This window comes from Xyrauchen texanus, chromosome 35 (assembly GCF_025860055.1).
Source record: "Xyrauchen texanus isolate HMW12.3.18 chromosome 35, RBS_HiC_50CHRs, whole genome shotgun sequence".
In the NCBI taxonomy this organism is placed as follows: Eukaryota; Metazoa; Chordata; class Actinopteri; order Cypriniformes; family Catostomidae; genus Xyrauchen; species Xyrauchen texanus.
This window is the reverse complement of record NC_068310.1, coordinates 20603137-20617149: the sequence shown is the minus strand read 5'-3', so window position 1 is coordinate 20617149 and position 14013 is coordinate 20603137. Positions and strand designations below refer to the sequence as shown.

The 14013-nt window shown below is 39.4% G+C and overlaps 1 protein-coding gene across 7 annotated transcripts in view; it reads right to left on the bottom strand.

Moving 5' to 3' along the window:
• LOC127628839 (rap1 GTPase-activating protein 1-like) overlaps positions 1-13797 on the bottom strand; it is a 114434-nt gene extending 100637 nt beyond the window's left edge. For all 7 annotated transcript variants that reach the window (XM_052105765.1, XM_052105767.1, XM_052105768.1 and 4 more), the window contains exon 1: positions 13669-13797. In XM_052105765.1, the coding sequence (XP_051961725.1) occupies positions 13669-13712 (44 nt within the window). In that variant the 5' untranslated portion in view covers positions 13713-13797. The remainder of the gene's footprint in view (positions 1-13668) is intronic.
• Positions 13798-14013: the final 216 nt, after the last annotated feature.

Below are 14013 nucleotides of genomic sequence, written 5' to 3'. Positions count from 1 at the left end.
ACGGAGGTTACGAGATCGAACGCCACCCTGCCGATTTATATATGCTAGTGTTGCTGTGTTGTCTATGCGAATCAACACATGCTTGCCACGGATAAACCATCAGAAATTTGCGCAGGGCAAGACATACAGCCAGCAACTCCAGGCAGTTGATGTGCCAACCCAGCCGAGGACCCATCCAGGAGCCAGCGGCTGCTTGCCCATTGCACACGGCGCCCCAGCCCAACTGGGAGGCATCCATAGTAACTACGATGCGTCTGAACACCTGCTGTAGGGGGACTCCTGTCCGTAGAAAACAGAGATCTGTCCAAGGGCTGAATAAGTGATGGCATGAAGGGGTGAGGGTCACATGGTGTGTGTTGTGGCACCATGCCCATCTCAGAACTCGAGTCTGAGGCCAGTGATGAAGCGGTATCATATGCATTAACCAGAGCAGCGCGACCGTCGCTGAGGATGCCATATGCCCCAGGAGCCTCTGAAATTGTTTCAGTGGAACCGCTGTGCCTGATCTGAACAAACTCAGGCAGTTCAGCACCGACTGTGTGTGCTCACTCGTGAGGCAGTCTAACTCCATGCCGAGAAAAGAGATGCTCTGAACCGGGGAGAGCTTGCTCTTTTCCCAGTTTACCCGAAGCCCTAAACGGCTGAGGTGTGTGAGCACCAGGTCCCTGTGCGCACAGAGCAACTGTCGAGAGTGCGCTAAGAATAGCCTGTCGCCGAGGTAGTTGAGTATGCGAATGCCCACTTCCCTTAACGGGGCAAGAGCTGCCTCTGCGAATTTCATGAAGATGCGAGGGGACAGGGACAGACCGAAGGGGAGGACCTTATACTACTATGCCTGGCCATCGAAAGCGAACCGTAGAAAGGGTTTGTGACGGGGTAATATTGAGACGTCATTCTTCAGGTCTACTGCCGCGAACCAATCTTGATGCCCGACGCATGTCAGAATATGTTTCTGCATCAGCATCTTAAATAGGACTATGTGTAAAGCCCAGTTCAGAACTCGCAGGTCCAAGATTGGCCGCAACCCACTGCCTTTCTTGGGTATGATGGAGTCATCTCGGCTGGAGGGACAGGCTCTATTGTGTCCTTGCACAGAAGGGTTGCGATCTCCTCACGCAGGGTGGAGGCGTTTTCACCCTGCACCGAGGTAACACGGACATGCTGAAACGGGGCGGGCGCCTGACAAACTGAATCACGTAGCAGAGTTGGATGGTCCTGGCCAGCCACCGCAATGGGTTGGAAAGCGTAAGCCACACGTCCAAGCTCCGGGCGAGGGGCACTAAGGGGACGTTCACGTGTGGCGTACCTGGAGGTGGGGCCTCACGGCGGGGGGAGCAGGCGACTTCACGCCAGGGAGCATTGCTTCGTCCCGAGGTGGTTGTGCTGAGGAGAGGCTCGAAGCACTTACCTTGCTCCGCGTACCCGGCCTGGGGCGGGTAGGCGACTGAGGAGGATGTTCTGTAGCGACGACCTCTAGACTCGTCACCACCTGCCAGCCTGAGGCACGAGTGTGGTGCAGTTGGGCACGTGAAGGCAGAGGGTTCGCTTTCATTGGGGCCAAACTGCAAGTGCTCGGTTCCTGATCGCTGTGAGAACGGCAGTTGTGGGCACCGGTTAAGCAACCAGGGAGTGAGGTGGAGACAACATGGGTACCGCAGCCCGTTGAGAGTACGGCAAGCAAAGGAAAGGAAACAAGAGATTCTCTACTTGGCCCTCCAAAGGGAATGGAGTGGTCTGTATACCAGCTCCGTGGCAGACGTCTCTCTCCCTGGGTTGCCCATGCTCCCAGGGGGCGTCTGCTTCCCCGCTCGCACCACTCTATTCATTGAGCCATGCTGATAATTGGTCTGGGTAGTGCTGTCTCATTCCACTTTTGGAGCAAGCAAAAATACTCTCTAAAAAGGTTAAGGTGACAGGGGAAGGCTCATTAATATTCACGAAGAAAGAGCTAACTGATTGGTCATTGAGACGTTCTTATCATCTGCTATTCCACATTCTGAAATTAAGTTGCGGTCCACATGAAATGAGGCGGCGGGCCTGATTGGCATCAAGATTATACTTTTTTCTCCTCTGCGGTACACAGATTATTACATCGATCTCAAAGCACCGCTTATCAAGAACAACCAACAACAACAAACAATTGTGTGAGGGATTCACATCAATCTCAAACCCTCACCGCTCAGGAACAACCAACAACAACAAACAATTTGCGGTAAGTCATGGCATCCGCTCATGTTATTTCTTCCTGCATTGCATATCACATGTTTACAATAGCCTCCTCCGACAGCAGTGAGGGATTCACATGCGATAAATGTAAGGAATTAGTCAGGCTGACGGAGAAGGTTAATGAGTTAGAGACTTGCATCTGAATGCTAGTGGAGGTCAGTGAGAGAGATAAGCCGGTAGATACTGTTTCGGATGCGAGTAATACAGAGAGCAACATGCACTTTGGTTCCGGCTGTAGAGCCCCTGCAGCAGGGCATTTGGGTGGTCTCGGCGGCATACTCACTCAGCAAAAAGACACCACTCTCCTGTTCCTGTTAGGTTTTCCAATCAATTCTCCCCACTCAGTCATAAACCCACTGAGAATCATGTTGAAAGAGCCCTTGTTATTGGAGATTCTATTGTAAGGAACGTGGAAATAGAGACTCCAGCCACTAATGTTAATTGCATTTCGGGTGCCAGAGCGTCTGACATCAAATCAAATTTACAAGTGCTGGCTAATGCTAAACGTAGATTTTCTAAAATTGTTATCCATGTCGGCACTAAAGAGGTGTGTGAATTTGCAAAAACAATGTCAGACTGTAATATGCTCTGGTCCCCTCCCTGCTCGTCGTGGTGATGAGGTTTATAGTAGATTAGTGTCACTGAATGGCTGGATGTCTGGGTGGTGTCTGAAGAATAAAATAGGATTTATAGACAATTGGAGTTTTTGGGGTAGACCTGACCTGCTAAAGAGAGACGGACTCCATTCCTCCAGGGAAGGTGCCGCTCTCCTCTCTAGTAATTTGGCTCCTAGTCACAGGTCACATAAACTACAACACATAGAGACAGTATCTCCTAGATATCTCATAGAGACTGTGTCTGTTCCCCGAACTACCAAACACTAAATCATTTAGAAAATTATTTATTAAGGTCAAACTTGAACAAAACAAACTAATTAAAAATACACATATCAATCAAGTCTGAGGATATCAAACATTTTTAATATGTTTGAGCAGATTTTCCATGACTACAGATGAAATATTGTAGTGTATTATGCCCTACGACTCAAATCTAAATTCATACATGAGCAGCTAATGAAAATAGAGTCTGCTGGGCCACAACGCTCAAGAAATGGAGCAATCAAACACGTCTTCCCACTCAAGACCGCATCCAAATGTGGTTTACAATTTTTTTGTGCAAATCTGAACACAGAGTAGCAGCAACAACAGCAGCCAGTTCCCATATACATGTTTGTTTACATCTGCCATCCGTCTATCTGTCCATATTAAAAGTGAGGTAGTGTAATCCACCCGAAAATCTGATTAAACTGAATGACCAATTTATGCAGGAATCCAGGCAAATCCATAGGTTTCATATACTTTTTCCTGCAAGCGTACTTGTTTGGCAAGGGGAGATAGTCTTCCTTTGTGTAGATTACAAAACATGATTGCTGTCAGGCCTGACGCTTTTACAGCAGGGACGTGCTCACGGTCTCTAAAGTTTAATTAGCTTTGCTTGATATCCACAAATAAACAGAAAAAGCCCCAGTTGCTCAGATACATTACATACATAACTAAAACGCACTAAAAAATCTAAAGAGATACAACACTACAAGATGCCATCCACCTGAATGTAAATATTGCAGCAACAGATCTATACATTGTTAACAATATTCATGAGCACTAAGATTTGTGATGTATTCAAGACCTTGTCAAATGGCTACAAATCAGAATTGACATTACAACGACGAGGATATGCCAGAACACCAGTCATGTGGCACACTATTAGGGTGTAAGCTGCCCACATGAGAACAATAAACATAGTATTTTTTCAACCTTGGACTCAAGTTCACCTCCTCTCCTGTTACACTGATTCTCATAAAGGGGAAATTGAGTCTGGGTGTGGTGGTGGAACTCTGAAGAAAAGTGTGATTGAGCCACAATAGCCGTAAGGGATAACTGCAGGATTGATAGCCTTTAGAAATTAGCCAGCTAATATTAGGGGCCAGCTAATGCACACTAAGCCAAATATTTGCCCGATTAAAACTGAATGCATGAACAATATTTTGTCACTGCAATTCTTTAGCAAATATTGTAAATTAAATATCTGTGCATATAAATTAATTAAAAATGTGACTAAGGCTAACATTCTGACTACCATCTCCTTTTAAATTCCATAGAATCTTGCAGGTTTGGAACAACATGAAGGTAAGTAAATGATAGAAGAGTTTCCAATTTTGTGTGAACTGTCCATTAAGTAAGATACGTTTCTTTGAGAAGCAAGACAATAATTCTTGTTTTTAGAAAATACTGATGGGGGGGGGTCTCTATTTATTATGGGGGCCTCTATTTATTATGGTGTTTAGCTATTGTTACTAAAAAATAAGGTGAAATACTGATTAAAGGTGCAGTTAAATTTACCTTTACACAGCGAAATTCCGCAGGTGAAAAATAGTAATCTCAATGAGAATTCACAGGATGGTGGACTTCTTGTGGTGAAGAATTCCCCCAAATGGATTTCGCATGGACTTTTCTGCAATTTACAATTTTCTGCGTTGACCAACAGGATGTTGCTTGCTTTGGCAGTGACCTCTTCAGTTACACTGAATATTCATACTGGACAAAGATATTAGTATAGTGCCAAGTTTCTTTTGAACTTCAATCACAGTATAAAGTGAGGCATTAAAAGAGCCTTGTTGATAATATATTTTTTGCTGGTTTCACACATGCTCAACGCCCGCTCATGACCAATTCGTCCACAGAATTTAGCCATGCAAAGGTAAATGTGTTATAAGAAAATGACCCTACGCAAGAGACACTATCTCTCAGTGTCTTCTGAATTAATGTAACGTACTATTGCTGCACTCAGACCTCTGCTGGCACACACACGATATATTAAAAGAACAGATGTCATTGGATCTCATTTATAATTTATAAATGCTCTTTCACAAGCATCATCTGCTTATGGTTCATTTTTATCTGCCAAGGAATGAGTTTATTTTTTTTAAAGGAATAGTTCACCCAAAATGGAAAGTTCTCTCATTATTTACTCACATTCATTCCATACCAGGTGTGTATGCCTTTCTGTCTTCAGCAAAACACATTTTAAGAAAAATAGAAAAATATCTCAGCTTAGTAGGCCCTTAAAATGCAGGTGGACAGTGGTCAGACTTTTGAAGCACCAAAAATCAAAGACAGTCAGCATTAACGTCCATACGACTCCAGGGGTTAAATTAATGTGTTCAAAAGCGATATGATCGATTGTGTCAATGACACAAATTCTGATCTCCATTCAGTAGTATGAACTGATAAATAAATGGGAATCAGTGAATAACATGTTGTAAAATACTGCAGCCAGGATATCTAGCTGTTTATGCAGCATTGTATGCAATATAAAACAGATATGTGTGCTCTCTGAAAGCAACCTGTATACCATGAAGGAACATAAAACAAAAGGCATCTTACATCAGACATCTCTCAATATAGCAAACATAAGACATTTTCTTGAGGCATCACACCTTTCACCTTTTTCCAAAAACAGCAACGCATTTTATTTCAGAAATGTTGTAAATATCTTGTGGGAAAACAGCTGGTGTTGGCAGATACAATAATGTCTTAGAGTGTAAATGTTTAAGAAGGAAGCAGTTACACCTGCTGTCTAGGGAGCATGACTAAACTGAGAAAACAGCCCAGCATTAACTGCCAATACACCGTGTACCATAACAAGAGCATTACATAAACGTCCATCAATTTTTCATAAGTCTGGAACACAGAGGTACAATATTCTGGTAAACAAAAGACAATGTACTTTACATAAGCTAAACATTTTGTGAGTGCCTTTATTGGTTTTAAATAATGAATGTTGTTTAAACAATTTTTTTTTTTATTATTAAAATCTGATAACAGAACATTTAGAATCTACTGTATAAAGAAGCAAAAACTTCAGTAACACTTTATAATAACTATACGGTAAAGTATTTGTAAAGCTTTAGTTTATAGTCAATTGATCGTTTATAATCTATTGTTCCTAATAAGCTACACACAAATAGTTTGTTATTTATTTATATTCACTGTAGCAAATAATTTATTATTGTTTAATAAGTTAATTTATAGGCAGTTTGATCATGTTTTGTAACATGAACAAGGCATGAATTCATAGTAAAAAAAAAATGATATATGTAATTAATTGGATTTACATTTAAATGTTTTAGTAACACTTACTATTAAATAATTATTACCTATTAGCACCTACTATGCCCTTTTCACAAGATGCAATTTAAAACTTTGGTGTCCCCAGAATGTGTCTGTTAAGTTTCAGCTCAAAATACCCTACAGATAATGTATTATTCCATGTTGAAAATGCCAATTTTTGGGTGGGAATAAAAGCGAGCTTTTTTGTGTGTCTTTAAATGCAAATTAGCTCTTGCTCCCCACCCCGTATACAGAATAGGGCAGAGTTTTGACATCTCTGCTTTTTAGACATCATAAGCAATATGACTGACAGCGAAAATAGTGGTGTTCAGCCATATATGTTTGAACCGGAGTCAGACATTGATGAGGGAGAGACTCAAGAGTACTCAGAAGTAACAACTTTGAATCACAAAGGCTCAAAACAGACAGTCAGACACAACACAAACGTACAGGAATAATACTGATAAAGGAAAAGCCAGGCCGGATTTTGCCCCGACCTGAGTCAGCGGTAGGTGTATGTGGCATGGGGGGCATGGTCATGTGTCGGTCTGCGGGAGAGGGAGAGCGGTAAAGCTCGTCACCTTGGTCGTAATTATCTCCAGCACCTGTCTCTCATTATAGTGATGGCGAAGGGAGACCTAAAAGGCACACCAGAGCGTCAGAGAGGGGAGGGAGTGACCAGCGAGTCCAAGCCAGAGAGAGCTACTATTATTGTTACATTTTGTTTTGATGGTTACGTCAAGTGTGGACAATTGAATTATTAAAAGATCTGATCTTGAACCTGCTTCGTTGTCTCCTGACACCTCCATTGCCCACAAACTAAGGTCATTTACATATGTAGCTTATTAATGTATCAATAATGTTGTTTAAATGTTGTCACATTTAGGCTACTCATTCTAATACTGCTCCAAACCTGGATGACTTTTTTTTCCTCTAAGAAACACAAAAGCTGAATGTTTTATATGTTTTCACAGGGTGAAATAAATAAATAGTGACTCCGGTCTGTCAAGGATAAAAAAAAAAAAGGATGAAAAAGCACCATAAAACCACATTTAAAATATATATAACTCATGCGCTATATTCCAAGTGTTCTGACACTGTGATAAATTTAATATATTTTATATCATATTATCGTATAAATTCTTCAAATCAAATATGTTGATAACACCAAACCTCTGAAAGCAGCCATTGAAAGAGAGCTAAGAGTAAATGTGTGGATCGATTCCACAGTATAGTCGATGTACTGTAGTGTACTGAACTGCACTCAGACAATGGTGACACGTGCAATGGTACCAGTCGTGAGTCTACAATGTGACAAACAGATGAATACATTCTGGTGTCTTGATACATGCAAACTGCCCTGTAGGGCTTCAAGTTTCAGGGGAAGTGTGTCTCCTAAATGTGATGTCCACATTTGTTGTTACACAACAGCACAGGTGCAGAGACCCATTAAAACAGCACCACCACCTGTCATGTGACACAGGAAGCAGGAATGCATCCTATGTGTGACGGCCAGGGTCAGGGCAATTGTAAAATTTTACCTAGTGTCTCTGCGATACACTGTAAAAACTTGAGATTTACATTTGTGGGTGAACTGTCCATTTAAGACCCTCTATGTGAGTACAGGAAATGTGTCTCACAGCTGCCCTTCAGAACTAATCAACGGTCTTTGTTTGCTGAAATAATATTGACAGTCATCTTTAGTCATGTCTTCAATATAGCCACTGTATGTGAACATGATGGTAAATTTGAATCAGATGAAGGACAGAGGTGTTACTGTTGGTTTAGCGGCCTTCCTAAGAGCATTGGATGAGTGGTCAAAGACTCTTGAGAGGTATACGCAGAGTCTTTGTAATAGAAGCCTCATTAAAAAGCCACTTGAAACTAAATAAAGACAGGATTTTAAAAAGACTAATGCTGACAATCACCTTTGATATTTAACAACAACAAAAAGTGCTTGTTAAAACCAATATTTGAGTTAAAGGAAAACAATCTCTTGTACAAACTAGTGGGTGGGAATTGCGTTATTCCAATATTTTACCTAAAAAAACTGTTTTAATATTCTAACATTGTCTAGATTATTAGTTAGTTTTTTGACAATTGGAATGGAAGAGAAGTATACTGTATATTAAAGAAATTTTATGTAATTTAACCATAGAAATAAATTGAACGTGGCCCTTTTAAGAGTTTTGCGATACCCGCTTTCCGGCACTCTCTCGTGTTAGAGACGTGAAAACATGCGTTGGACAAGAGAGGTCTCGGTTTTGTTCATCGGTTGATTACTCTTTGGGTAAATATATCATTTTACACAATTTTTTTTAAAATTGCATTAAATACACTACCGTTCAAATGTTTGAGGTCACTTGCCTGAAATGTTTCTCATGATCTTAAACATTTTTTGATCTGAAGGCATATGCTTAAATGTTTGAAATTAGTTTTGTAGACAAAAATATAATTGTGCCAACATGTTCATTTATATAATTACAAAACAAAAAGTTTATAAACATGTTTTGTATGGACCAAATAATTAAGAAAAGCAGCCACTGAGTGCCCAGCATATAGACAGAAACTCCTTCAATACTGTTTAAAAAGCATCCCAGGGTGATACCTCAAGAAGTTGGTCAAGAAAAACCAAGAGTACATTTCTGCAAACTTTGAAGATGCTAAAATATAACATAGTTTTGATTTATTTTGGATTTTTTTAGTCACAACATAATTCCCATATTTCCATTTCTATTATTCCACAGTTGTGATGACTTTACTATTATTCAAAAATGTGAAGAAAAAATATATTAAAAAATAAAGAATGAGTAAGAGACCCTAATCTTTTGAACGGTAGTGTATGTCATAAGAGTCATAAGTTAAAATTGAGTGTTTGTTATAGATCATTTTTAAAGGATGCATATGGATCGCATGTGTGGAGTTTGAACACATTTTGGTGCACATGCAGGGACTGGGTATGTACATTTAGTATTAATTATATTTTATTTTATTATTTATTGTCCAGAGTGTTTTCCAATTAAGTGAACGTGTAATGAGATTAAATTTTTTTAAACTGCGATACATGTCCTTAAAGTGATAGTTCACCCAAAAATGAAAATTCTCTCATTATTTATTCGCCTTCATGATATCCCAAGTGTATATTACTTTCTTTCTTCACCAGTACACATTTGAAGAAAAATAGACAAATTTCTTAGCTCAGTGATTTTTGGACCTTCAAAAGAGAACTCTCCATTCACTTGCATTTTAAGGACCTACTGAGATAAAATATTTATCTATTTTGCTTCAAATGTTTTCCAGTGAAGAAAAAAGGCATGTGGGTAGGCTAATGCCCTGTTTGTGTTTTCATTTGACATTAGCCTCTACTGTATTACATTGTACCTTATTTCATTTCCACCCTTTATTTTAATTTCTTTGAACCATTTTTAATTTTTGTATTTTATTTCTATTTTCCATTTTACTATTTTTTACAGTTTTTTTTTTTACAGTTTTTTTATTTATGTTCCATCGACTGCTGCTTTTCTTTTTTAACAAACAGCCATCAAAATAAAACCCCCAAAATATATTTTTGTATCCTGTGGTGATTCATTTCATACATTTGAAATGCAATAAGAACTTTGCAAAGTGTAACGTTGTAGCTGGCAATGGCAATGACAAAGACAATGTGTAGAACCCAAGTGTAGTTTTATCAAATAAACGTGAAATCCAAAACCCTAACTTTAAAAGAGAACTAAACTAGAAATAAACATGAACATGACTAAAACATGGCTAAACATAAACGTGGCTTGACATAAACTAGACTTGGCATGAACTTCGAAATTGCTACCAAACAAACATCAATACTAAACAATAAACCAATGAAAACAAGACACATGAACACGGAGGGAAAACAGGACATCACATGACTAGGAAACAGGAACTTAACTTTTCAAAATAAAAGACATGGAATACAGGAATAAACAGAATAAACATGACACAAAGCACTGCCAGATAATAATATATTGCAAAATCACAGTTTTAAATTACATGCTAAAAATAATGGTATGCTATTTACTAAATGTAATGTTACTAAATATTTACTTTATGCTATTGGGTTTTTTAGTAACATTGACGTGCCTACACTCTAAGCTATTTTAATGGCAGTTTTTAATGAAATTGCTATGAAGTAAAGCTGGAAGCTCAGCACAATAAAAAAAGCTCAATAGTCCAATAAATATGAATGAAAAATGAGTAAAAGATTGCAAAATCAAAATTCTGAATAACTATTCACTTAATATAAAAAGAAACACAATATTATTGTATTTTGATCCAGATATCAATTTAATATCATATCACCATATCCCTGCTGATTTCACCCCTTTCCACAAACCAACATTGGAGAAGTAAAGGGCATGAATTAAGGGCTATTTTCCTGATGAGTTCAGCATTTTAGACACTTCTACACTGCTCACTCCGTATCCCAAGTTTTGTCTCAAGATTTACCAAGGAACATTGAGTTGAACATAAAGAATCTGCTGACCTCCAAGAACCAGCCATCGGCACCACTGGTTGCAAAACAACGAGGAGCTTTTCCACATGGCTGTTTCTGAACAGGGTTCACTCAGTGCTAGAGTTTTTTCAGTTGCCATTGAGGACGTTAGGCCTACTGTACACAGAGGTCTAGTATGAGTCAACCAACTTCCAGTCCCTGTGACTCAATTCAGGCACTATGCGGATTTATTCCAGAAAGTGCTTGTGAGAGAGATACAGACAAAGAGAGAAAAAGCATTTCATGATCTGGGACAAAGCCTGGACTGGCTTTTTGTTTTATTAGACACCATTAAGAGTTCATGAGACCAGAGAGATGGACTAACAAAGCAACGGCAGGTTTATTTTATTAAAGGACTGCCAACATCCACATTCAAAATAACATCCAGGCTTAAACACGTGTCTTCAGACACCCGCATAATCAGATCCTTATTGTCCACGTAGAATTAATGGAAAGAGGCTGTCCATTTTGGAACTTATAGAAATATATGCAATGTTTTTTCCAAGATGGGGATGGCTATGGCTTAGTGATTAACACAATTGCTCCACCCTTTTTTCTTAGTGTGGTGTAGTTTTAAATGCCCAGGGTTGCTAACCAAAGGGTTGCTGGTTTGATATTCATAAGAAGAGACCCATTACCATTGTACCCTTGAGCAAGCAACATAATCACATAAGAAATTGACATGCTGCTTCCGAATGTTCATGCACCCTGAAACCAACCCCATTCTGCCGAATTACTGACAAGGTCCATGCCTAATCAGTCATTTTTGCATCAATTCAAATTGTGTTTACCATTCACTGCGGCGCTACTGATAGCACGTTGTTTGAGCAATCTCTGTGATAGGGGTTTTGGTCCTGTGGGAACCAGGAAGTAGTTGCATAAACAATGGTAAGTGCAAGTCGGAGTAGAGTTAGACCGATATATCGGTTTTACAGATTATTTAGTACCAACAGTTGCTTTTTGGATCTATTTGTTATAAAAATGTGTGGTGATCGCTTTTTATTTTCTTCCTCTGCTTAGAGTGTAAAATTTAGAGTGTGATTAGACTAGAACAAGGCACTAAACCCCAGGTTGCTCCAGGTTGACTGTCCCAATTAGTTCATGCCACTGTTCTATAGCGCAACATGTGAAATTCAAGGAAATAAATTACACCGAATCCGGATGTGTGGTGATAAACAAAGATTCTATTCTATTTAAAATCAGGTAAAAGGCATGTTCATACAAGACCACGTAAACAACAATCACGTGCAAGCAAATCTGCTCACTTGTTTTCGGAGCAATTATCACAAATGGCTTTTAGATGTCACAATCACCAAAGGCAAGCAAATGTCAAAACGCAGCCGGAGACAATTTACTAAGCAAAATGAAAAAATGGATCAATACGGTAATTTCCTTGCATCAACAGTCACTGAAAAATGCCTGACCAGTTAAGCACGCTTTTCGAGCAAGTTCGAGCTGCCCTTTCAAGTGATACAGATACTACACATTCAAACATATGGACACAGAAAATCATTCTTTATTACTTTTTCACATTTTAGAGCTATAGAAAAATCTCAACTATGAAATAACACAAAGATAGGTAAGGAAATTGTTAACAAAAAGATGTTAAATGAATAAAAACTATCTTATATGCTTATGTCCAAAACTAAACTAAACACCAAAAACATATCACAAAAATAAAAAGCACACACACACACACACACACACACACACACACACACACACACACACAAACCCATATGACTTACTTTCTTTGGCAGAACACAAAAAGATGTAATAATGAAAGTTAAAGATGACTATCTTTATAGTCATCTTTAATGTCTATATCTAGACATTCTACCTGTTATCTCCTTTTGTATTCCACTGAAGAAAGAGTGATACTATAAGAGTTTAAAGCAACATGAGGGAGATTAATGATGCCATATCTTGCATTTTGTGGTGAACTAACCCTTTAAACATAAGCTTTTGCATCATAGTTTCTTTAAAATATATGAGAAACACATATTCAGCCAAGCCTGTCCTAACTTTTGACTGGTAGTTTATCTATTTAAGGATGGTCCTGGTGGAATGGTTTCAGTGCCTTCTTCAGCATTCCTGCAATCAGATCAGGCATAGATAACACTTGTCCTTGACAACAGACAACTGAAATATGGCAACCTTGCACCTGTTGAGTGGACAGGCTCCTTTAACAGGCAAAGGAATCTCACTGGTGTCTGTGGACATTCAATCCCAACAGAAACTTGGGTTCTTATTCCTCCCATGTGAAGCAACAGATCACTTAAATGGGACTTAATTGAATCCTCCAGGATTGATTGATAGCATAAACAGCCTGTGATTGTGTTAAGCTCCCTGGCTGGTTCACAGACCCAGGGTGTCTGCCTGGATGTGTGTATGCTACAGTCAACCACAGTGTCTAATTCAATCCAAACTAAATTATACTCTCCACTATAATGGCCTTTAATAACAGGTTTCCCTTGCCGGAAAGCAGTTCACCAGAGCTGGTGTAATGCATTGCAGTATCATTTTATATATTCAAGTGATGAAATCAAGTCTGGTTGCAGCGATAAGGCTTCTCTTTACAATGCATTACAGTTCAAACATGCCATTATCTCCCTACTAAGCACGCAACTGCAGTGGCTGATATGACAGCAGATAACCATCTATAAACAACTTAAAAGCACAGATGCACTAAGACACTAGGTTAAAGTGAATGTGAAATGTTTGGTAAACAGCGATTGTTCTTACCCTCCATATGCTCCAAAAGTAAAACTCCTATTTCTCTGCGGCATCTTGGCTAATGGATACAGCTCAGTGCAAGAGAGAGACACAGAGAGAACTCTACATGGACACAGTGAATCAAGCACTGCCTCTGTTTCTCTGGACTGACTGGGTAACTCTGTGTGTGTGTTTATTTTCATATGTGTGTAACTACACATGCAGCACGCTGTCCTTTCTTTCCACTCCCCTGACTCCCTCCCTCAGTCTTTCTCTCTCACTCTCTTTCTCCCTGTCATGCCTCCTTGGCAAATTCTGTCCACTTCCTGTCACCTCGGTAACCAGTGGATCCCCACTTCTCATTCATATCCTTCT